The 25,148-nt window shown below is 34.7% G+C and overlaps 1 protein-coding gene across 2 annotated transcripts in view; it reads right to left on the bottom strand.

The window, feature by feature from the left end:
- Window positions 1-915: 915 nt before the first annotated feature.
- Window positions 916-25,148, bottom strand: part of LOC128998072 (FYVE, RhoGEF and PH domain-containing protein 6-like) — a 58,021-nt gene continuing 33,788 nt past the window's right edge. For both annotated transcript variants that reach the window (XM_054424051.1, XM_054424050.1), the window contains 7 exons: window positions 21,185-21,317; window positions 19,110-19,211; window positions 18,604-18,703; window positions 17,503-17,669; window positions 10,958-11,140; window positions 8,674-8,777; window positions 916-4,419 (listed from right to left, as the gene is read on the bottom strand). In XM_054424051.1, coding sequence (XP_054280026.1) covers window positions 4,374-4,419; window positions 8,674-8,777; window positions 10,958-11,140; window positions 17,503-17,669; window positions 18,604-18,703; window positions 19,110-19,211; window positions 21,185-21,317 — 835 coding nt within the window. In that variant the 3' untranslated portion in view covers window positions 916-4,373. The remainder of the gene's footprint in view (window positions 4,420-8,673; window positions 8,778-10,957; window positions 11,141-17,502; window positions 17,670-18,603; window positions 18,704-19,109; window positions 19,212-21,184; window positions 21,318-25,148) is intronic.

The raw sequence follows: 25,148 nt of genomic DNA on the forward strand, positions 1-25,148 counted from the left end.
AGACGTCAGATTAGATAAGGAATAACACTGAGATAATAATAGCACGAGAGATAAACAATGACGCTCACTGGCCTGCAGCGGTATACTGACTTTTGCCGCACCCGGTATAAACAAACAAAATAAAGTTTTTTGTGTAACAAATTGAATATTATTTATGAATTTGACCAAGAAATAGATTTTTTCAAGGTTTTGATTTAAAAAAAAAATATATAGGTACCCATATATAAAAATGCATATATGTATTGAAAATGCTATAAATATTTTTTATTTAAAATTGGTGTCATATGAAAGAAACTTTTATGTAGATCAATTCATGCACAAGTGTTTAGGCATTTATTTCATAAATTACATTTTTAATGACTTTTTTACTAAAACATTGTGCATTGGCGCTTTTTTACTCAGTTCCAATTGCATGATACTTGACAAACAACTCACTCAGTCAGGAATGGGTTAAGGTATTTAGTAGACTTTTCCAGATCAGATTACCATTATTTAGATTGTGCAACAATGAAAACACCTGATTTCATTGAAATAAACCGTAACAAAACACTGGCAAGGGTAGTGGGTTAATGGAGAACTAATCGAGAGCAAGGGAAAATCAGCTGATGGTTTTTCCTCGTTCTAAATCAGAGCTTGGGAAACAACTACTTTCTTTGATATAAGCTGTTATTGAAAACAACTACTTTTGGTTCGGAGTGATGAAAAAACAGTTTAACAATAGGTATAAAATGCAATTGGGTTAGTCAACAGTTAGCAATAGTGTTAGACACATATCAGCAAAGAGTGTGTGGTTATACCCCGTCTGGCGTATGCTCTCCATTTCAAAAATTAGCATTGCAAATTGGCTTCCATAGAAAGGCACTTACCAGTACCTTAAAATGAGGGAAAAATATGACATTACTTTTTGTCCAAATAGGGAAAGTTTATTAATACATTAAATTTACATATGAATGCTAAGTGGAAATAAATACAATAACAATATAAAAAAAAAACAGTAATATTATCTATTATTATTATTATAAATTGTTGTATCTATTTCATGTTACAATGTTTACAATAAAAGACTCACAACAATGTGATGAATGTTAAGGCACATAAGACAGGACATCATTTTAACAACATTTTCATTAATTGATGCTAATGTTATTATGCATTGATCATGAACAGTAAAATATTACAAGTACAAGGTCATTAAAAGATTCATGAAGTGAAAAAATGGGTTTGATTTTCAGTGATCTGGTTAACTCATATACAGTATGAACAAATTAATTAATTGAAGAACACTTTCCAAATCATTAGAAGTCAACAAGTTAATCACGCTTACTTACAGTTTCCCATTGAAATAGGACAATAATATTTCAAGTAGAGAATGTCTAACTTTGTCTTTGTTGGTAATTCAAGTATCTATTTTATCCGAAGAACGAGGCAACCAAATTAGCTAAATAAACTAAAATAAACAATTTTTATGTTTTTTAAACTTCAAAATAAATTAATGATTGCAGTACATGAATTCATAAAATAAAAGTTAAATAGACATGAATAGTGTTCCTCAATTAAGTAATTAAACTTCTTAAAAACAATTGGTTATTCTGTTTAAGCCATATTGCAGTCAAATCAGGTAAATGTCTAGAGATATTGTACGAGGTATGTAAATGTTTCCAATAATTTAAACACATATAAAAAGCAGTAAAAACTCACAGAACCAGTATTAGTTACTCAAATGCTCTATTGCTAAACATTTTCTTGTAGAGTTTTCATTTGATTTCATCTTTATACATTGCTCCAAAAGTGTATACAAAATCTTCAAAAATGTGCATGGTTGACTATTTTATGATAAATTTACAAGGCATTTTTCATAGAACTGCAGTTGATAGCATGACTATTGGCAGTGTATTATTGACACGAAAACACAGTTTCAGGCAATAGTTTTTGTTACATAAAGTAGCTACAAGGCGGTATAAGATATGTGTGTTTGGCTTTGCCAAATAGCACGTACAGTATGTAGGATGTAAAAAAACAGATGAGTTTTATTTGCAGGTCATAAAAATGATAGCTCATATGCCTAGGACCATCATTCATAAACATACCATCAAATAAAATCTGCATTCTCTGGACACAATTAACTTTTATATTTAAACTGGTTATTTTACCAACAATATTTTTTGTAAAATATCTCAATTTATTGCACTACATTTAATAACTAAAAATTCAACCTTATAGTAATGTCATGTTTTATATGGTTAAAAATAATAAAATAAAATACTGATTTTACCATTAAATTAAAAATTGGCTCATATTCAAATTTATCATGACAAACAATATTTAAAAAGCTTGCACTTAACGTAAGATATTAATATACATTTATGTTTAAAGGGATGAAAATATAATGGTAAAGTAAACATTTTATATACTATATATTTACAACATTAACAACCTCATTGCCTATTATGTATTTAAGACCAGATCAGCTTTATGCAATATGATTTTGTAGTAAATAAATATAAATTATTACAATAAACTCTATTTACAGATATACCCTTTATTCGACTAATATCACCAGGACTTTCTAAAACAAAATCATAGTGCAAGAAATATTATTAGACAGGATATTTAAATATTTATGTTTCACTAACTCTCTTCTGAGCCCTATGTTAAATTTTTTTTTAAGATATACCTACTTAAGAATGACAAAATAAATATAGACACATCAATTAATGGCACATACTGCTTTTACTAATAGATAAGGATAAGACAAAAATTATAATAAAATTTTCAGTAACGCTTTTGAATTGTAATGATTGACATACATACAGTTTTTATACAAATATAAGGGTATATATCAGAAAATTATAATTCTAATGTGACGCTGGGGTCAGAGCTGACCCCGTCATACTGTAAATCAGCTGATAGCTGGAGAACTTGGGGAGGGGTAGGAAAGGCCTTAAGAGAGTAGTTGTGTGCCAGGAGTATACCCGTGCAGTTCCACGCTGGATGTCATCAACGAATTGGATAAGTTATCATTAGATTTCATTATTTTTAAATATTTTCTTAAGAATTTTTTCAGAAAGGGGGGATTAAGGGGCTTAGGTAACTATATCAGCTTAATATGTAATTATACTTTTCAGCACCTCGTACCCTTAAGGTGCAAGTGGAAGTTTTACTTGTTCTTAACCTTATTATATTTAATCAGAAGTATTAGAAATATTAGATCATCAAAATGATTGTGATATGGATGTGGTTTGGCTCAGTAATTAATTTAAGTTTATTATTATTCACCTCAGAATGTCACACGCAGCAATAAATTGATTATATTGAGCCTTAACGATCCTTATGAGTCCAGTACAGTTGCTATAAATAATAGTACACGCTTTAATAATAATGCTTCTATGGATGTAAAATACAGAAGAAAATGCGTTTCAGATTAGGTTTGTCACAGATAATTTTTCTTTAGGTAAATTTTTTCAGTAATATTATTTTTTAACTAATGATTTGGATACTTAATAAGCATTTAATCCATAAAAATATATGTGTTTCATCATTACTTGGGCATCATATGAACTTATTTTTTTGTTTGTTTTATTATACTTTTTAACAATTAGTAGTCTTGCACATTTCGTTTTTATCTTTAACTACAATGGCAATTATTTTATTATTTTAATATTTATTATTATCATTTTCTAAACAATTAAACTCATCCTACTTAATTGCACAACCAGATTAACCGGTTTAGTGAAATTCCTGAGATTATATTGAGACAAAATCAACAATGTTTGGTTTTAACCTTTAAAACTAGCAGTAAACAAAAAATTATCTTGATGGTAAATTATTATATAATTACTATAGTGACAGGTCACTTTATACGATAAAGGGTTAGAGCAAATAAATTAGATATAATATAATTAATAACATATGTACAAACAGTTGCAAGTTACAGATACTAAAAATGAATACATAACCTTTATCCATAATATACAAACAATATTGATCAACAATTATATTTTTGACTTAGAATACCTTTGAGGCTAATACATACCACACCTAATGAATAAGTTAGGGTGAACTAAGAGGATAAATAATCTCTCACCTCTCTTACCTACAATGAAAAGTAGGCTAACTTTTCTTTAGCAAAGAGTGATAATCTCCCTTACAAAGGAGATCATGAGATAAAATGGTGTCAACAAAAAAAGAAAACTATCCTGGAAATGAAATCAAAGACAAAAGCCTTTCCTACATCAATTTTTCAAAGTATTTTACAAGAGAGTTACTACAACAAAGAAACAATATTGAATGAAAGCAGTTTTGTGATAAACATTTGTTAAGGAAAGCCTACTCTTCAGGCACAAAATCTAAAGAAAATGATTTAATAACTAAAATCAACCTAATTTTAGAGTGGTTGCTTCTTGAAGAGCGGCTATCCACCTGAAAATAAAGGTTGGTAGTTAGTTTGAGTATATCCAAAGAAATGCCAAGTGCATCTTAGGTGGCGAATATACATTAAAAGGGTTAGCAAAAACACAAACTAATAAATTTGTTTACACTCTAAGCCATTGGAAATAAGTTATTTGTCAGTTATGCCGTGTCTTAAGAGTTTTGTTGGGGAGCGAACTATTCTAGTGGTAGAGTGGGACTTAAGAATTTTGCCGAGTGGCAACTATTATCTTCTTATTGTTATATGACGATTATCAGTTGCATATGATTTTACTATCAGTGGAAAAAGTTGGTATGGTGTCTTGGCAGAGTCTCAACAATCTATTGATCAAGTTAATAATGAACTATGTAATCTTAACTTACTATTGAATAAAAATAAAACCACGATAATCAATTTTAAGTGTAAAGATATTTCTAAATTAAATCATTCGTATAGTGCGCAGCTTCAACTTTCTGATAATACTACTTTTTTGGGCCTACAATTAGATCATATTCTTAACTGGACAAAACATGTTGAGAAAGTATGTTTTAAAATTAATTCAGGCAATTTTGCATTGAGAAGACTGGCCCCTTTTTGTAATTTGGACTCATTGAAATAAGTTTATTATTCGTTAATTCATTCACACATTCTTTATGGTATAGAGCTTTATGGCGCAACATCAATTATTAATCTACAAAGAATCCTACATTTTCAAAAAGTTGTAATTAGGACTATGCTTAAGCTTCCTGATGATGATCATTTTTGTAATCTGAAAATTATGACTGTCTTTAGTCTTTATATATATAGAACAGTATTACATGTAAAAAATAAACGGTATCAGCATTCTGACACATACTTTCTCCCATAAGTTTGTCAACAACCTTTATTGTGTGTAAGCGGTGAGAGTATATATACGGAAATGGGATTTGTACAATTTTGTTAAGAATTTAAATGACTATAAAATACTAAATTTTTATCAAAATCGTTCAGGCCATTTTTGGGAAAATCCAATTTTTCTGTTATTTTATGGGGTTTTTATGGGAAAATAACATAATTAATTTACAATAACTTTTGAACCGCATTTTTTACAGAAATGGGATTTGTACAATTTTGTTCAGAATATAAAGGACTATAACATACGGTACTAAATATTTATCAAAATCGTTCAGGCCATTTTTGGGAAAATCCGATTTTTCCGGTTTTTTGTGGGGTTTTATGGGAAAATCCCCATTAAATCTAAATTTCAAAAAAATGAAAAAAACTATCAAAATTGTAAGGACCATAATATACTATGTTGAATCAAAACCGGATTTTTTTCTAAAATCCTATTTTTTGTTATTTTATGGTGTTTTTATGGGAAAATAACATAATTTACTATAACTTTTGAACCGTAATTTTTACAGAAATGGGATTTGTACCATTTTGTTCAGAATTTAAAGGGCTACAACATACTAAATTTTATCAAAATCGTTCGGGCTATTTTTGAGAAAATCCTATTTTTCCGGTTTTTATGGGGAAATCCCCATTAAAAATCAAAATTTCAAAAAAATGAAAAAAACACCTGGAGATACCACGGATTAGAACCTACATACCAAATTTCATCGAAATCAGACCACAGGTGTAGTCCCTAGCTCTGTACACATCCAGACACACAGACACACACACACACACACAGACATCACTTCGAAAACCACTTTTATGGGTCCAGGGGGACCCAAAACGAATATATCCACTCAAAACTCAAACTCGAAAATTTTGACGAAAACAATACTTTCTCCATATACTATGGTATAGGGGGAGAAAGTAATAATGAAGAGACTTTGCCAAGACAACAAAATGTTCACACATATAATACAAGTAATCGGGAAAATTTTCAAATTAATATTTCAAAAAAAGCTAGGTTAGATATTCACGTAATCTTACTTTCACGTTTTACAACCATCTTTTCCTTTTTAATCGACGTATTTTCGTTCCAAAATTGGATTTTAAATTTTAAATTACTTAAATTTTGCCGACTTGATTCCAGGCCCGCCAGTTTCTGCCTGCCATTGATTAGCGGTAGCTGTCTTTCGATTTGTTTTCTAAATCAATTATCAATTAGCTACGAAATTAGACTTGTTCCGTTTCGCTCAATGAATAATTATTACGTATGTTTATTTTAGTTCCGGTAATTTGTCGTTTTAATACACCAACACATGTCGTCCGAGTTCTAAAGAGGTCTTTGTAGGGTGAAAGAATCAAGTCTTGGGAGTGGGCCGATTTGAACAATTAATTACCAAGGATAATAGTATTAAATTTATTTTGAACCATCTCACGCTAAATTATTCATTTAAATATTTTTAATTAGGCCCTGACGACTCTGTAGGGATTTTTACACTATATTTTGTTCATTCGATCGTCACACTTTTATTTATTTTACCAGAGCCTTTAGTTAATTGTTTTAAAGCTTAATAGGAGTATTTTATCACATTGGCCCAGATAGAATATAAAATGGTTTAGGTTACCTTTTGCGTCGAACGATCCTTGTGTAGTAATTGATAACTACAGCTGTTTCATGCCGCTGGGGCACATCTTCAGGTTGTAGAGCGTCAAGATAAAATAGCTGTCATCCGTGGATGATTTTGTCGAAATAAATATTACACAGAAAACACAAATAATGAAACATTTAAATACACGAATTTAACAAACTTGGCCAAGTGACAAACTGACAAACACGCAAGACAGGCGCCGGTGAATGTTGCGTCATGACTGCGGGCGTGTGTCCAAGCATCAGCTGTTACCCCCTCCCCCCTACTCCTTTATCAGGACCTGTTTTGTTTTGGTCTAGTTGAATGGCAGTATTGTAAATAATGTTTGATCTGAATGAAGTTTGTTCATTTAATAGATGGTCAGGGTGTTCTTTGGATGCCTTGTAAATTTCGAATTCCTCTATTGTGTCCATATATCTGCCTTTATTGCATAAATGCATAATTTCCAAATTATTATGTATATCTGTGTAGTTGTGGTTTGAGTTGATAATGTGGTTGGCAAATGCTGATTTGGAGTTCTTTTTGGGTAGATGTTCTTTAAATCTAGTAGCGAACGAGCGAGCAAAAAGAACTCCAAATCAGCATTTGCCAACCACATTATCAACTCAAACCACAACTACACAGATATACATAATAATTTGGAAATTATGCATTTATGCAATAAAGGCAGATATATGGACACAATAGAGGAATTCGAAATTTACAAGGCATCCAAAGAACACCCTGACCATCTATTAAATGAACAAACTTCATTCAGATCAAACATTATTTACAATACTGCCATTCAACTAGACCAAAACAAAACAGGTCCTGATAAAGGAGTAGGGGGGAGGGGGTAACAGCTGATGCTTGGACACACGCCCGCAGTCATGACGCAACATTCACCGGCGCCTGTCTTGCGTGTTTGTCAGTTTGTCACTTGGCCAAGTTTGTTAAATTCGTGTATTTAAATGTTTCATTATTTGTGTTTTCTGTGTAATATTTATTTCGACAAAATCATCCACGGATGACAGCTATTTTATCTTGACGCTCTACAACCTGAAGATGTGCCCCAGCGGCATGAAACAGCTGTAGTTATCAATTACTACACAAGGATCGTTCGACGCAAAAGGTAACCTAAACCATTTTATATTGCAATTTTCGATCCAGAGGCTAACCCATCACCAGATAGAATACTCGTGTACCCTACAAAGTGGATCTAAAAGTTAGGCAAAATTTCCCAAAACATTTTAACAAAGGTGAGGATGATAAAGCTTCAACTGAGCGACTGCAGGAAATCTAATAAATTGTTCAGTCAAAGCCGTGACAACTTCGTATCGACCCCTGGATTTTTCTCGGCTCCTTCTGAGCACTCGGGGGAAGAAATTTGAGTATGGCTGGTTCTAGGGGTAGGCCTAGCCTGACTTTGGTGAATACTAGTTTATTACCCTCCTAGAATTTTATGTTACAGCATATTTCCCGGTATTTTCACGGCGGTTAAAATTCACACATAATTCCCCTTTTTCCTGAAATTCCCGGTCGCTGACAGCCCTGTTGATGTGACTTAAAAGATGCTATAGTTTACAGTAAGATATTCTTAGGTTAAAGTCAGGGTATATTACAGAAATACATATTTGAAAGCAGAAAACTTTTGTCGGTGGCTAAATTCAATTACATTAAATTTCATTCAAAAACTGGTCACAACTTCATCATGAGAATGCGATGCCTAATATTTTATGTAGACTAGGATCAACAAACCTGTCAGCAGAATTACTGTCCGTAGCAAACACTAGAGGAGGTTGGCCAGGGTGGACCAACTTGAAAAGCACTTTGGAATCTGCATTTGCACCTTCATATTCACTCTGAAATTACACAAGAACCAATCAAATTGTGATTTAACTAATTTTACTAAACCGTAGAGTGTCGATGATTCAAGACCTAAGTCAGCCACTGCAAAGTATGACAAACTAAAGAGTCACATATAACAGAAAATCACATTATTTTTCAAAACCAATTTTTCTAGGATTCTTCATTGTCAAGACGATTAAAGGCTTCAAGTTTACTTTTTTTCAACCCACAATTTTTTCACTTTGAAACTACTTTGACAAATAACAAAAGGCTACTTATAAAGAAAAACATCACTACTGTAATTGTAAAAATAAGATAAAGCAACAGTTGCCACACAGCCACAGGTTTCTTTTCGCACTGTGTGGTATAGATGGACTATGGTGTTCAGTGTTTGATAAACAATCAGAATTTGCACTAAAGCACAAGTGCCTAAAGCCTGGTGTGTATCTTTTGAATATTATACCAACAAAGGTGACAAAAGTAGTTGTCTCAATGTATCTGCAACAATGTACGGTTGGTTGTACCACATGGAAGCACATGATTTTTTGTTACTCGATCCTCCTCGAGGAGGATTATACAGAAGGTCAGTAAGACAAAAATTGGATAGTCAATACTCTACTGTATCAATCACAATTTTGAATCATCACAAATCCTCAGATAAATCCAGTTTGAAATGGTTTAATAAGTCCTTAGAACTAAAGTTGTCAAAAATAATTGTTTATAATCTATCATGACATACACTCATTTATTTTCTCACAAGAAACCCCATAAAATTGGTGGATAAGCAGATTTCTCACTTATTACTGAGCTGGAAGTGGTCCCAGCTGTTCTATAAGAGGCTATCAACATTCTGAAATAGTTACAATCTCACCAGGTTCGTGGGTTAGCCAAAATACAAATTTCTTGAAACCCATATAAATATTTGAAAATATTTAAAACCGATTAAAATTGTTTTAATTTTTTTGTTATGCTAGTAATTAAGCTTCCATGGTACACTTAACTACAATATCAAGGTCTTCAGTGTAAAACTGTGTAAAATTGAAAATAACTAAGGTTGATGTTTCAATCATGTAATTATTGCTCTGAAGCTGGCCTTCTGCAACAAGGTGGAAAAGTTGCACTTAAAAAAAAATTGTATTGGAAAAATAATCTTATACATTTTTACAGGATTAATATTTGTCATCAAATTCTACAGAGAAACAACTGGATGCTTATATTACTTTCTACCCATTCATTTCTCTGATCTTGGTTATTTTATTTTTTATAATTAAATTAGCATAAAAACTCAATGTTTTAAGACTTTCACTCTGAGATAATAACATGACAGACAAATTAAGCTTTAACGAAATGCACAAAACTTTTAGGCAAAAAATCTGCAAAACCGTTAGATAGAAAACACCACAAGGTATTAGCAACTGAGTCATTGCTGCAGTAAGTAAGAATACAACCACTAACTAGAACATCACTACAACATAACAGCAACAGCCCAAATATAAACATAATATCTTATGTTTTTGTAAAGGCTTATTTATTTCAATACTGGTTGAAAATGTTTAAGGAATATCACACTACCGTACTGAAAGTAAACTTTCCTTATGTTTTATTTAGAGATCTAGGTAAAGAAAAGTGTGGTTAAATCCTACTGTTATGAAAAAAAACGGCTTGTGCCCAACAATATGACGCTTCAAGGCAGCACCATTTCTCAATGAAGCTTGGTGCCATTTTGACTATGTTAACAAACCAGAAAGTTACTATTGGGACCCAAAATATTTGGTTGTACAGATTCACCAACAGCCTTGACATTAGTTAAAAGCTAATGTTTGTTCAAACTACCATACCGTACCAGAAACAGTCATGATTTATTATAACTACATAATAGGCATAATGCGTAGGCATATTAAGAAGAGGCGTTGCATATTTAGGTTAAATACAGTCATCTTGCTGTGTGTTGTTTTCCTAAACTTAAATAATTTTGAAATGAAAGCTAAGTACACACTAAGATAAAAACAAAAATGATTACCACTGTACACAAAATCAGTTGATCACCAATGATGTAAATAAAGTGATAGATAAAAAATATGTATGCAGTGTTTCAAACTTTTAACTTATATAATTTTGGATATGGATTTTCTGTTAACTCTGAAATGGTAGCATTTTAAAAGAGTATTTCCTGGATGTGGATAATAAAACTTACATCAGGCATTTTCTCCAGTTTGTAGCCCAGTACAGGTATACTGTGGCTGGCTACCACATCCTCAGAGGCACGGTAGGCGTACAGGACTTGTTCCTTCAGTACGAACCACAGTCTTTTCCAGCTGGTGCGAGACTTACGCAGTAACCATCCATTCATCTGGGACTCACTGTCAAAGGCTGGCACCTGTAATGCAATGTTCATTATCTGTAGTCCAAAACGTTGTCGGCCAAATTATACTGGCTATTATGCAACGGAACTAGTTTTTTTTTTACTTAAGATGGGGAAAGGAGCAAATTTTGTTTTAAAAGGAGTTTAAAGGCAAAATAAAATGGATCGTAATATAATGGATAGTGAATGGATAATGTCATATGTGGGAAATTTACAGCTTGCTGTGATAACTGTTGAGCATGGATGGTAAAATAAACCTTCAATTTGTGCTTTAAAAACAGAGTATAATGTTCGAACAGGGTTTTATAAGTAAAATGTGTATTCAAGAATGTGAGCTTATTATGGCCATTGAGACTCTGATCAGTCAGAGTCATGATAATGACTAGTGAAACTGGTGGACAATACTGGTGGTCGATCAACATTGTAACATCTATAATATCATCTTAAGTGTGAATATATACATTTTGTGTAGAAGACATATTTATTAAATTCACATACGTCAACCTTAGTTTTATTAAGTTATGATCTCATTTTGTAATTAACTATGACTGTTTTTCTTATGCTTGTAATGCCTGACTTCTGCATCCGTGGGTTCAGCTGCTCTAAAATATTTTGTTTTCATATTATTTTTGATTACCTATGAAAGTTCTATCTTTAGATAAAATTTGATTCATTTTTCCTTAAATGAAATAGTAAAATGTGCATTTGATATGGGATGTGGCGTTTTAAAATATTAACAATTCACTCAGTAGGAAATGTGCTAAACTCTACACAGGACACACCCTTGTGGGTTCAACTTCAACTTTTCAATCCTTTTGGCTGACAATGACAGCAACCTGAAGTGAATATCCATGATCACTGAGTGATATAGAATAGCATAGGTCTACGCTACAGGTAGGGATAAGTACAAGTCACGTAAAAGATCTAGGCATCTAAAACATGCTAAAATAGTTGAGAATGAAACTTGGCAATGTAGCCCAACTAAAACTTAAGGGGGCTAAGGGAGTGCGGTAGTTCCTAGGACAGCCAAGGCTGCTTAAATAGAACTGAGGAACTACTTCATTCCCAGGGGCATCAGAAATGGTGCTCAAGACCTTCCGAGAAGGCCAGTACAAAATGAAGTGCTGGCCTGTGTAGTACTATGACTGCATCGTTTACGTTGTGGTTCCTTTCACACTAATCTCGGCGGATCTAGGCTGGAGTCCCGAATGACTTGGGGGCAGCAGCGTCACCAGTACTGGGTGTTCGTAACTAGTCTAGGACGTAGCTTGCTTCTCTGAGAACAGGACACTCACCCAGACGGTAAGTTATAGCAGGAGCTATGTCTGAGCACTGCGGGTCCTGGGCTAAGGTGGGATGCGACCTGTGCTGAGAATCTTGCGGCACTGGGGGCCTAATATTCAGTGTCTTTAACGTAAACTTCTGGGAACCAGGGAGAAACCAGTCGTATGAACCCCTTGCCTCTCTCATCTAGTCACTGGGGAGGTGGATCTTTAGATAACTTGTATTCGGCATGTGACCAGTGTAAAGAGCCTATTTTAGAAATAAAAGAAGTTATTAAATGTATTCGGCCAGCTTGTGAAAAAATATTTCACTATCATTGCACTGGATTAAGGGAGTCAGTTTTCAGTAAAATGTCAGAGGATGCGAAGGCTAAATGGTTATGTCTTAAATGCAAGGGATTAAAAAGTGAGAAAAAACCTTCAGGTTCGTCTACACAAGAAATAACTACTGTCGAGAAAGGTACTGAGGAAGGGTTCCCTGGGTATAGTACTGAAGATATTTTAAAAGTGTGAATAAAAAATTAGACCTGCCTTATTCGCAATATCTCTTCTGGGTTGGAGACATTAAAGGAGACTACGGCTGAGATCAGGTCTAGTCAAGATTTTTTGTCAGACCAGTATAATAAATTTGAAAATGCATTAAAATGTTTGCCAATTATGGAGCAAGAGTTAAAAAGTTACGCGAAACTCTGGTAGAGAAGGATAAGGAGATCTTGGAGCTGAAAATACAGGTGAATAAACTTGAGCAGTATGGAAGAAATAAAAATTTGGAGGTGAATGAGGTAGCGGAAGTTAAAGATGAGAGTGTGGAAGAAGTGGTTATGAAAATTGCCAAAAAGTTTGGGGTGCAGTTAGAGGAGAGGGACATTGAAATTGCTCATTGTTTACCTAAAACAAAAACTGAACAACGGCCTGCTAATATAATTGTATAGCTTGCCAACAGAAAAGTACGTAGTAGGCTATTGGAGGCTAGGAAGAAAGTTGTAACAAATGCAGAGGTTACAGGACATCATGGTGGAAGAATCTACATCAGCGAAAATCTTTCCTTTTACTACAGAAACCTATTGAAGGCGGCTAAAGATAAGGCAAAGAGTCTCAACTATAAGTACATCTGGTATAAATATGGAGCGGTTCGGGTGAGGAAGGAGGATAATTCCAAGGTCATAGTAATTGATACAGAGGAAGATTTAGTTAAAATTAAGTAAGTTGTATTTTAGTTTCGTAATTATATTATGGCATATTTCTAGATGGCTGAAGCTATAAATGATGATGATGAGATAAAATCAGTTAGCTGCCAAGACATAGCAGAATTAATAATTTGCGCAAAGAAACACAACTTTGATAATGGTTTAACCTTTTTTTCATTTAAATATTGCATCTCTTAAAAAACATTGGAATGAGTTAATTTTGTTGTTTGACACTAGTTCAAAATTGTTTTGACAGAAGTAAATATAAAGGAGAGTTTAGTAGATATGTTTAACTTAAATGGTCATCATGTTTATTTTAATTTAAGAGTGAACAGTAAAGGTGGAGGTATTTGTGTTTTTGTTAAGAAGGAATTTTTCCTACAGTTACCCGACAAAGTTTGGCTTCCTTGTACTGTTTATAGTACAGAAAGCTGCTAATTGCTGCATATTTATACTTTGCCGTATGGTTTATACTTTGTCGTACGGTTTATACTTTGCCGCACATCAGGACTCCAACTCTCTTTGGTAATCAGATCCATGTTAAGAGGGAGTTCAAGTACCAAGGAATAACACTGGATGGTAAGCTCACCTGGAACAGCCATTTTGAACATGTAACGCAACGCTCTCAGACCACAATTATGATGATGAGAAGGGCTGTTGGAAAGACCTGGAGTCTAAGCCCACAAATGACTAACTGGCTATACACTAGGGTTGCAAGACTGATGATGGTGTATGCAAATTACATTACACTAGGGTGTCGTCTGGTGGACCAAGGTAATGCAAACTACTGCTGAAAAGAGACTACAAAAAATTCAGCGAGTGGAATGCCTTAGCATCACAGGAGCCATGAGAGGCACTCCAAATGCAGCCCTGGAAGTAGTGCTACACCTGCCACCTCTCAACATCATTGTGAAAGGAGAGGCAAGAATGGCAGCCTACAGAATGGCTTGCAGTGGCAACTGGAAGTATAATGCCTGGAAGTATAGTGAGCATACGAGAGTTGTGGACAAGGTGCGCATGGACACCTTGGAAATTTTACCAGACAGGATGGTGAATATCACAGATCTAGAAAAGCCATACAATGTCAACATTGTTGACAGAGCTGCGTGGGATAGAGGTGAACCTGAATACATGAAAAGGGGGATCACTTGGTGTATGGATGGCTCAAAAAAGCCAACGGGCACTGGGGCGGGAATATATGGATTCATACCTAAGGTGCAGTTTTGCGTAAGCCTGGGGAAACTGGCCACTGTATTCCAGGCAGAAGTTGTTGCTCTGTCCGAGTGTACAAGAGTGTATTTGAAGTCGGGTCTGACAGGCGACATACGTGAACTCGGACAGCAAAGCAGCACTAATGGCACTTGACAGTTTTGACTTTACCTCTAAGGCAGTATGGGACTGTCATCAGGCCATGAAAACCCTGGAAAAGAACAACAAGGGTATCCTCAGTTGGGTTCCAGGACACAAAGGTATTGCTGGCAATGAGGGAGCTGACAAGTGGGCAAACTAAGGAGCTGAAAACCTGCTCATGGGTGCAGAGCCGACGTGTGGTATTGCTTACAACACAGCGCAGAGAGCTGTTTGCCAATGGATGGGCATAGAAATTCAAAGGAGCTGGGAAAAATCAGAAGGCGACAGTCAGAGAGATTGCTGCTGACACCCACTGGTGCTATAGTGGCCGGTGCCCTTGGGCTGAATAGGAAGACCCTGCGGAAGGACCCTGCTGATGGCTTCATCAGTGGCCATTTGATATTCCACAGACATCTACACAAGATGGGAATTCAAGTTAAAAGCCTCTTATGTAGGAAATGTGGAGAGGAGGAGGAGACAGTTTTCCACATGATATTTATTTGCCCAGCCCTACAAGATCTGCGTATGAGATTCCTTGGTCTATCATCTGGAGATCACAGGGAAGAACAAGTTACCATAAATAACTTCTTGATCAGCGTTGTACGTGTTATTAAATTTACGGAAAGTAAATAAAGATACGTCTTATAACACTTGAAACATATATTTACGCTTATACTGTTACTCACAAGATGGTAAATATACAAAAGATGGTAAGTGGTGATCGATTTTGATTGGACACTCCAATCATCATTCAACATCCCAGGGGGAGTAACAGTATAAGCGTAAATATATGTTTTAAGTGTTATAAGACGTATCTTTATTTACTTTCCGTAGGTTACCATAGTCAAAAGGATCTCATGGTTCACCAAGGACCTGGGATTTGACGGAGAATGAGGACCTGTGACTGAGGGTGCACAATAAACTGTTTCAGCTGCGATGCAATCCCATGGTCACTTGTAAGCCCGGCCCACGGTAAAAAAAAAAATCAACCTAGGTCTTAACTACTGTATGCAAAAAATTTAAAAAAAGTTAGGATAAGTCTACTCAACTTTCTTCCTAAAAAGGAAGTTGAAATATATCCTGGACATACCTATAGTGTGTAACGGGTCAAATGTGTAGGGGGTAAAATAACGGCTAAACCACAAAACTTAAACAGCTGAATGTAAGCTGTTGTTGAGCCCTAGTCGCGACGCTAAACTGACATCGTACCTAACCTCAAATTCCAAGACCGCAGACGACGTTGGTGTCAGTTTGGTTGTTTGGTTGTTCGACGGCGTCTGAGGAAGGGCTACGGGAGAAAAGAAGAGCAGCGGAGCCACCTTGTGAGTGGTACACGGCTATAAGCAAGCATGTTGAAGCTGTGATGCGCTTGCCTTTGCCGGCACGGGACTCAGCTGACTCTGTTTGTGCTGACCAATCAGGGAGCGTTTTAACCTTCATCTTGAACCTGAGACGAAGGTGAAGAGAGAAGAATAAGGATTGTCATTCGGATTCCCGGCCTTTTAGGCATTCGTTCGTTCGTCTTCGATTTGAAGAGATTTTGTTCAACTTCTTCATCGTTTTAAAGTTACGTTTCGTCAAGCTCTGAAAGCTTGAGTTCCGTTTTAAAGTTTATGTTTGTGCATCGTGTGCGCGTAAGATCGTTGGAGTAATATTTTTCATCGTAGGTAAGTTGCGCAATTAACAACTTAGGTTTTCGCATATTATTTCTCCACCAGTTCTGTTTCGACAAAACTTCACTGAAAGTTTGTAGGCTAGGCCTGATTTGCAGACGTAGTCATACGCCTTAACCAACAATTTGAATAGTTAAGTACTGCAGTTGGTGACATAGCTTTTTAATTAACGTTTCTTAATCTGTCTTGGGACTTTCTTTTTTAATTCTTAAACCCCTTTTTAAAGTTCCCCAAAAGTCCCCAAGGTTGTTCCAGCAGACAGGTTTCTGCTGGACAATTTTTGTCGAAGTTGGTTCAAGTTGAACACGTGAGAAAGTTAAAGTTTTAGTTTTTCGTTTTCATCTCAAGGAGCAGTTTTTTTTTAGTTTCAGTTTTCTCGTTTTGTTTCTCACTTGGACAACTTAAGCCAACTTGGTTTTTTTGGTTTAATAAATTCGGACTCTGTGGGAATTAGGCTAGGCTAGGCCTATTTTATACTAACCTTGTTTGTTGCAGGTTGACGACTTAACTCTGTAGGTAAGCGGGGTGACTACTTAGCTTACTTGTTGTCTCGTTAAGTTAGCTAGTAGAGTGTCATTTAGATATTTGTCCACAGAGTCAAGTTAAAATTATTAATTTCCCCACAAGCCCAGGACTAGAGTGGTGATTTCAAGTGTGGTGTTTGGTAACCCGCAATGTTCGTCTCGAGCTCTGATAACCAGGGCTATCAAATTTAAGCTATTCAAATCACTATCGAATCCTGGGAAAATCCCCGCGACCAGACTTGGGCGATTCCTGGGATCTCATTTATCGTATCTGTGGCGTAATTTCCCACGTGTCACCAGCCAGGAAAATTACGTCACAAGTGTGTATACGGTAAGTTGGTGAACGGGACTAAAACTTACCTCCTTTAGCCTTTGAGGAATATTTCTTTTCTTTCCTGTACTTGTCTTGTGGCCAATCTTCTTAAACAAACATTTTATCTCTTGCACTTTTTCTGGAACTTCTTCATCAGTCAGGCGCAATTCTTTCTTGACAACTTCTGCCATATTAGCCGCAGGGTTGTCCATTTCTGTAATTAGTTTTATCCATGATAGAAACATATTTTCTCATTGGAGAAACATCTAGAACACGCAGTTCTTTTTCATCCTTATAAAGGGGGTTTCAGAACTGCCAACCAATATTTTAACTTAAATTATTTTCTCACCTTAAAAATAACCACTAAACATATTACAATATTTTTTCAAGGATGCAAAAAACAAGCCTAACAATAAAACAATCACAAAAATTACCTAAGATATAACTGAGTAACATAAAAATAAAAACTATGTAAAACAGCAGATATTCCCACAAAAAACTGCCCATCGCAATGTCTGCAAAAATAATTTTATAATTTTTGTAGCCTACAAACTTTTTAATGTAGTTTACTTGTTAATCAAACAATTTCTTTTATTATAGTATCAGAAGAGTGTCTCTAGTTAATGATAAGGCAGTCACTGGGTATTTCCCATCAAATAAAAGCATTTTTAAATTTTTTGGGTCCATTTAAGTCCATGTAAAACATTAAATGCATCACAAGTTCAAAGTTTCACTTAAAGAAAAACTGTACAATTTTAAAACTAATTAAAAAGTTATCCAATTATTCAACCCATTGATTTGTTTTTTCAGTAAATATATAATTAATAACATTTATATTATTCTTATTAGTATATATCTTATATATAAAAAAAAAAAAAAAAAAAAAATAGCTAAGGAATAACTGAGCCACATGATAAAATAAACAACCAACAATAAAGACTGAGTTAGTAACTAACAGTATAGACCTATAAAAATGTATACATTGTATATCAGCATGGTAAGATTATTTAAGATTTGTCATACATTTTTTAAACAAGTTAGTTATGACCAGTTTTCTTTATTTTGGTGTCATAAGATTCTCAACAGCCTTATTCTTGATTCAAACAGGTATAAAAAGACTAAAAAGTTAAGTACAATGAGGAACGTACCAATCATGAGATATTTGTAGCACTCTACACATACTCGGTCCGAGTTGAAGTGTAAATACTGCATCGGAGCATTGTAGTCCGAACAAACACTGCAAACCACCTAAAGGAACCATAGCCTCTATAAATGCACTGGATGCAAAGTAAAAATTCAGACATTTATGAAATCAATTGTATTTATCATTGGGTACAACTTCAATATTCCTAAAGGGTTCCAATAGAAAATTTCCCCTACTGCTGTTGTACATATCCAGCAAAACATCGTGATTTTTCAGGGCATTCGGGATATTCAGATAAATAAAAGATCAACTAATACATATTTTACTAAAAGCCCAAGGACACTTTTTTACTTTATAATGTAAAAAAAATAGCTTTCATGTAGTCACAAAATACTGAATATTATGTAAAACACTGTAAATTCTATGGCTCAATATTTCCCACTTTTGATCCTTATGTTTGCGCATACTATTGATTGATCAAATGAACTTTTAAGGTGTGAATGATATTACCTTCCCACATGCTCGACAGTGGTGTCTGCGGAATGTGATGGTGAACTCTGCTGTACATATCTGACACATGGTGACTCTCTTATCCTGAATCCAGACAGGAGCCTACCAAAACAATAAAATAAATAGTCTTTGCAGTTCCACTTTTTAATATATGCATTTACCAACCCTCTTTGCATGTGTCATAATAACAGAGCTAAGCCAATAAGCTGAAATACAACAGTGCAGCTAATCCAAACTACCTGTTAAGAAAACAAATGTACAGTATTGCATTTTAAATAAGAACAAAGCTATGTTTTTTAAATGCCGACAATGGTGTTTAGCCAATAGGGAAAACCAGGAATCATACGTGAATTTTGATCACCAGGAAAAAGTTCTGAGATTTGTACCTGAATTTAATATGAAAGTGTAATATTTAGAATAGTTAAAAAGCTTCTTAATCAGCATTATAAGTGTTATTAAATTTATATAAAGCTAATAAAATAAACGTCTTATAACACTTAAAACATATATTTACTTCCGCAATAGCTGAAAAATTGTGAATATCTCCCTCAGTAACGGAAACATCACCACTGTCTTCTGTGGTCGTGTCAAAATTGATATTGTACCTGATATTGTTCAGCAGTAACGGATACATTATAATCGTCTCTTGCAATCGCAGAAAAGTTATAATCATCTTCCGTGATTGTAGCTTAATGCTAATAATTTACCCCAGTCATCATCGTCAAGCAATAATTTTTGGACATCATCATCATCTCTTGCGGTTACGGAAACGTCATCGTCGTCACCCGCGGTCATGGAAACGTCATAGTCGTCTCCCGCGGTCTCGGAAAAATCACTAACAAATCCCGCAGCCCTTTGGAGTATGACATCATCATCATCTCCCTCGGTCATGGAAATGTCATCTTCATGCGCGATAGCGGCAATTTGAAAATTCCCCGTAAAGTACTAAATTCACACATAATTCCCGGTGTTTTCCCGTTTCAATAAGTTGATGCAGCTGGTAATGTGTCAGATTGCTTGGAGGTTAAATCCGGAGTGCCACAAGGATCAGTGATTGGACCATTGCTGATTATTTTAACCATAAATGACTTAGCTTTTAATGTGATTGATTCACCCAATGTTATATTTTCTGACGATACAATGTTTTTAAGTATTCACCCAGATTCAGACTTGTTAAGATCAAAGGTAGAACATACTCCAGACAGAGCTAAAATGTGGTTTAGCTCAAACAGCCTTCTCTTGAACATTGACAAGACTCAGAATCTCCTCTGTACACTTAAAACTAGTCATCAAAACACAAAAAATAGCATCAAAATCCTTGGTGTTATAGTTGACAGTATCCTATCATGGGAGGCTCACATTGAATCTGTTTGTGTAAGATTGTCTAGAGCAATTTTCCTGCTCAATTCCATGATGAACATTGTACCTGATTCGTATGTTAGAACAGCTTATTTAGCATTTTCCAGTCTGTGATAAATTATGGTCTAATTCTCTGGGGAAATAGTTGTTATGTTAGTGAAGTTTTATAAATCCAAAAAAGGCTCTTAGAATAACTAATAAGGTGTATTTTACCGATCATTGTAAACCCTTGTTTAGTAATAGTAAAATTTTGACTGTGATAAATCTGTATATATTTGTTTGTTTAGTAGGCCTACATGTAAAAAAAGATTATAGCATAGGTTCTTTAGTTTTCAGATCAGACTTACATGAACACAATACCAGAAAGCAATCCTTACTTAAGTTACCCTAGGTTAAGTAAATGTCAAAGTAGCTTTAATATTGTTAATCTTAAGTTGTTTAATAAACTAGATGAAAGCAGCAAATCCCTGGACCAAAAAGTATTCAAAGTAAGGTTATATGACTGGCTATGCGAAAATCCCTTTTATAGCCTTAGTGAATTTCATGACTTTAAAACGGTTAAAATGTAGACGTTGACTCTGTATATTGTATAATTGTAATGTATCAACTTGACTTTGTCTATTACATGTCTGTTATGCTGAAGGACAATAAACACATTCTAATTCTGATTCTAATCGCAATTCAGAAACAAAACCATAAAATTGTTGAATGTTTACCTCTCTACCAATCTTGAGTGACTCGTTGGAAGAGGTCATGGGGTCGACTTTCTTGAATGTCATTTGTCGAGTATTGTAGTCCTTGATTGACATCTGCAATGCTTCCACCCACGCACTGCATTCCTCCTCATTCCTAAACAAATACATAATCAAAATGAATTATCTTTATTCGCATTGTATTTACAAAGGTATATACATGAATAGTGCCCAAACATATTACAATATTGCAATAATTTACGGATAGTTTTATACATTTATATTTTTTATAATTCATTTTGATAGCCCCAGGATTGTGTTTTATGACAAATTATGGCTGAACATACCTCGTCAAACAATCCTTAATATGGTTTGAAACTTGCTGTATATTTTTTGAGCGTTTTTTTATAACTCTGCCATAGTCAGGCTAACAAAAGGATCCACTACTTGAATTGTTTTAAGAATAAGTTAAACACATTTCACACATAGCACAAAAACGATAGGCCTATCAATGCAATGACACTGGTGTACATTGCTAGGTGCAGGACTGGAAGCAGTCTGAACAACGATAGGCCTATCAATGCAATGACACTGGTGTACATTGCTGTGTGCAGGACTGGAAGCAGTCTGAACAACGATAGGCCTATCAATGCAATGACACTGGTGTACATTGCTGTGTGCAGGACTGGAAGCAGTCTGAACAACGATAGGCCTATCAATGCAATGACACTGGTGTACATTGCTGTGTGTAGGACTGGAAGCAGTCTGAACAACGATAGGCCTATCAATGCAATGACACTGGTGTACATTGCTGTGTGCAGGACTGGAAGCAGTCTGAACAACGATAGGCCTATCCGCCCATGTAAAGATATCATAGTTAAGCCACTAACAAAAATAATAAATAAGTCGTTTTCACAGGGCATTTTCCCCAACAAAATAAAAACATCAAAGGTTGTACCTATATATAAGAACAATGAAAAAGACATAGTTAAGAACTACAGGCCAGTAGCAGTACAAAGCGTTTTTTCAAAGATTTTTGAAATCATATTCTTAAAGAGATTATTCCCTTATTTGGAAGATAATCAAGTATTGAATCCCGATCAATATGGTTTTAGAAAAAACAAATGTACAACTGATGCAATATTTAATCTACTAATAAACATCTATGATAATCTTGATATTGTTGGCGAGCAGCTCTGTATTTTCTATGATATGACCAAAGCATTTGACCTCATTTCCCATGATACTTACTTACTGCCGTGGCTCCACAAATCTCAGTTGATTCTTCGTCTCGTGTACCAGCCTCTTCCACCCTTCTCTGTCTTCTGCCAAGTTGACACTTGCACCCATTGTCCTGATGTCGTTCAATACTTGGTCAGTCCATCTCAATTTCGGCCTTCCCAATGGGCGTTTACCTCCAGGTGTGGCTCTCCAAACTTCATACAGTCTTGTTCCTTTCTCTCTTCTTAGCACATGCCCTATCCAACTTAACCTTCTTCCTTTAACTATTGCAACAATATCTGGGTCGGTGTATAGTGATCTTAACTCTCTATTTTTCCTTATTCTCCACATTTGTCCCTCCTGTACTGGACCAAATATTTTTCTTAGTACTTTATTTTCAAACACCATGAGTCGGTTTTCATTTTTCTTGGACAATACCCATGTTTCACTACCATATAACAGAATAGGTTGAATTATTGTTTTGTATAACTGTATTTTGGTTCTGTGAGATAATACTTTAGATGAGATCAACTTCTTGCAGGCTCCCCAACACTTATTGGCATTTGATAACTTAGTTAGTATGTCTTCGTCTTCTGAGTTTCTACTATTTACAGTTACTCCTAAATATTTGAAACTTTCTGTACAATTTATAGTTAAGTTCTTTATCTGTATGTTTCTGTTTCTATTGTTTGCTTGTCTTCCAAAGTTAATGATTTTAGTTTTTTTCTACATTTACTTGCAATCCTATTTTGTTAGCTTCTGTAATAAGTACTTCTGCCAAACTTACCAAGTTTTCAACTGTTTCTGACAAAATGACTACATCATCAGCAAATGCTAAAATGTTTAGGTCTACTCCAAGCTTAACACCCAATCCTAGTTCTTTTGTTTTCTGCAGGGCTTCTTCCAGTGCTAAGTTGAATAGTATGGGAGATATGCCATCTCCTTGTCTTACACCCGTGTTGATGGAAAACTCCTCAGATAGATCTCCTTCCACTCTCACTTTGGCTTTTGAGTCCATTTCCAACAATATTCAACATTTCCCATGATATTCTTATAAAAAAGTTAATGGCTATTGGCATTAAAGGTAACGCCTTAAATTGGGTAGCATCTTATTTGAAAGACAGGAAACAAATTGTTAGTGTCAGGTATTCTGGGCAAGATGGTTTAAGTCGCCATTATCGATCGGCCACCTCATCTCCTGTAAACACCGGTGTACCGCAAGGTTCCAACCTAGGCCCTGTACTGTTCTTGCTGTTCAAGCATACATACAACAATACTCAGACAGGTTTAAAATTGTTACGCAATAAATGAAGACGAACTTCAACGAATGGAAACAATTTCATTGAAAAATTACACCTAGAAGAAATTAATTGGAACCAAACAATAAATACTCAAAATTTAAGAAGTTACTTAAGAGAAAAAGAATTTGAAAACCGGAAAAGCCTAAAACAGAAGAGTAAAGGTGTTGAACTTTTCCAGGATTATATTCCTGGAAATAAAACTATTATTAATAAAAAAAGCTTGTCAGAATCTAAATGGAAAGACAGAATAAAGATTATTGCAAATGTGGTGCCAGTGCATGTTCTCCACGGCAGAAGTCAGGGTAATAACCGCTGCAGTCATGCCTGTGGCAAGATTGAAATCCTTGCACATGCCCTTGGCTTCTGTCCTTTTGGTGAACTTCTAAGAAACACAAGACACCACAAAATCAAAAGTATTATAGCAAACGCCTTCCGAAAAAGATATAATACATGGGAAATGCATGAAGAAGTACAATGTCTTTCTTCTAACAGTAGCACTAGAAGAAGAGTAGATATTTTATTGATTGAAAGACAAACAAACAAAAGAATAATTCTCGATCCAACAATTAGTTATGAAATCAACCTAATGAAGTGAATAAGGAAAAGAAAAAAGTATAAAACATTTGAATATTTCAAAATTTCAAAAATGGAGGTGGTTGGATTGTTTATCGGTTCTAGAGGAACATTATCAATTTTTATTGTGAACTTTAGGAAACAATATAATTTGGACAGATCTTTTTTTTAAACTACTATCCATAAAACATTAAGAGGTTCATTAACTATAATGAGCAATCATTTATATGGCAAACATCAAAATTAATCAGTCTTATAGCTGTTATTATCCTTCAATATATGTGTATATTTTTTCTGTGTCATTGGCAACCTTATTTTTTAAGACAGATGTGTTTATTTTTATAAATAAATTTTTTCCCTCTTGATCAACCATGGTCAATAGATATCTCTAAAATAACGTTACATAACCTCATTATCCAAGAAAAATACCACGAAAACTCGTATAGTTGTATTTCATGAATTAATATGAATTTTAGAGTATTAATATGAATTGTATACTATTTTGATCCATTATTGATATTCTGTAGGCTCCCACATTATTTTATTGAATTATCCCATTTCATTTGAGAAAATAAAATAAACAAGAAGCGGAACAAATATCGACCGCAAACTTCAAAGTGACTTCACGCTTGTGCTGAAAATGATCTGCTCTTTACATATAGTCTTCTATGCGCTGTCACGTTAGCTAATGACGACATAACACTTTAGGTGGCTGTGATTGACAACTTGTTGAATGCGTGGATTAAGGGAAGCCTAAGAAGAAAAACAATACAGTAGACCCCCTCTTAACCGACCCTAATGGGACCGGACCTAGGTCGGATGACTCAAAAGGTCGGTTAAAACGGGCAATCCCTAAAATCATAACATAATTAATTGTTATTAATTTTGAATTA

Source organism: Macrosteles quadrilineatus, unplaced genomic scaffold, assembly GCF_028750875.1.
Source record: "Macrosteles quadrilineatus isolate MER2022 unplaced genomic scaffold, UCM_ALF_1.0 Scaffold_7__1_contigs__length_78375512, whole genome shotgun sequence".
Lineage (NCBI taxonomy): Eukaryota > Metazoa > Arthropoda > Insecta > Hemiptera > Cicadellidae > Macrosteles > Macrosteles quadrilineatus.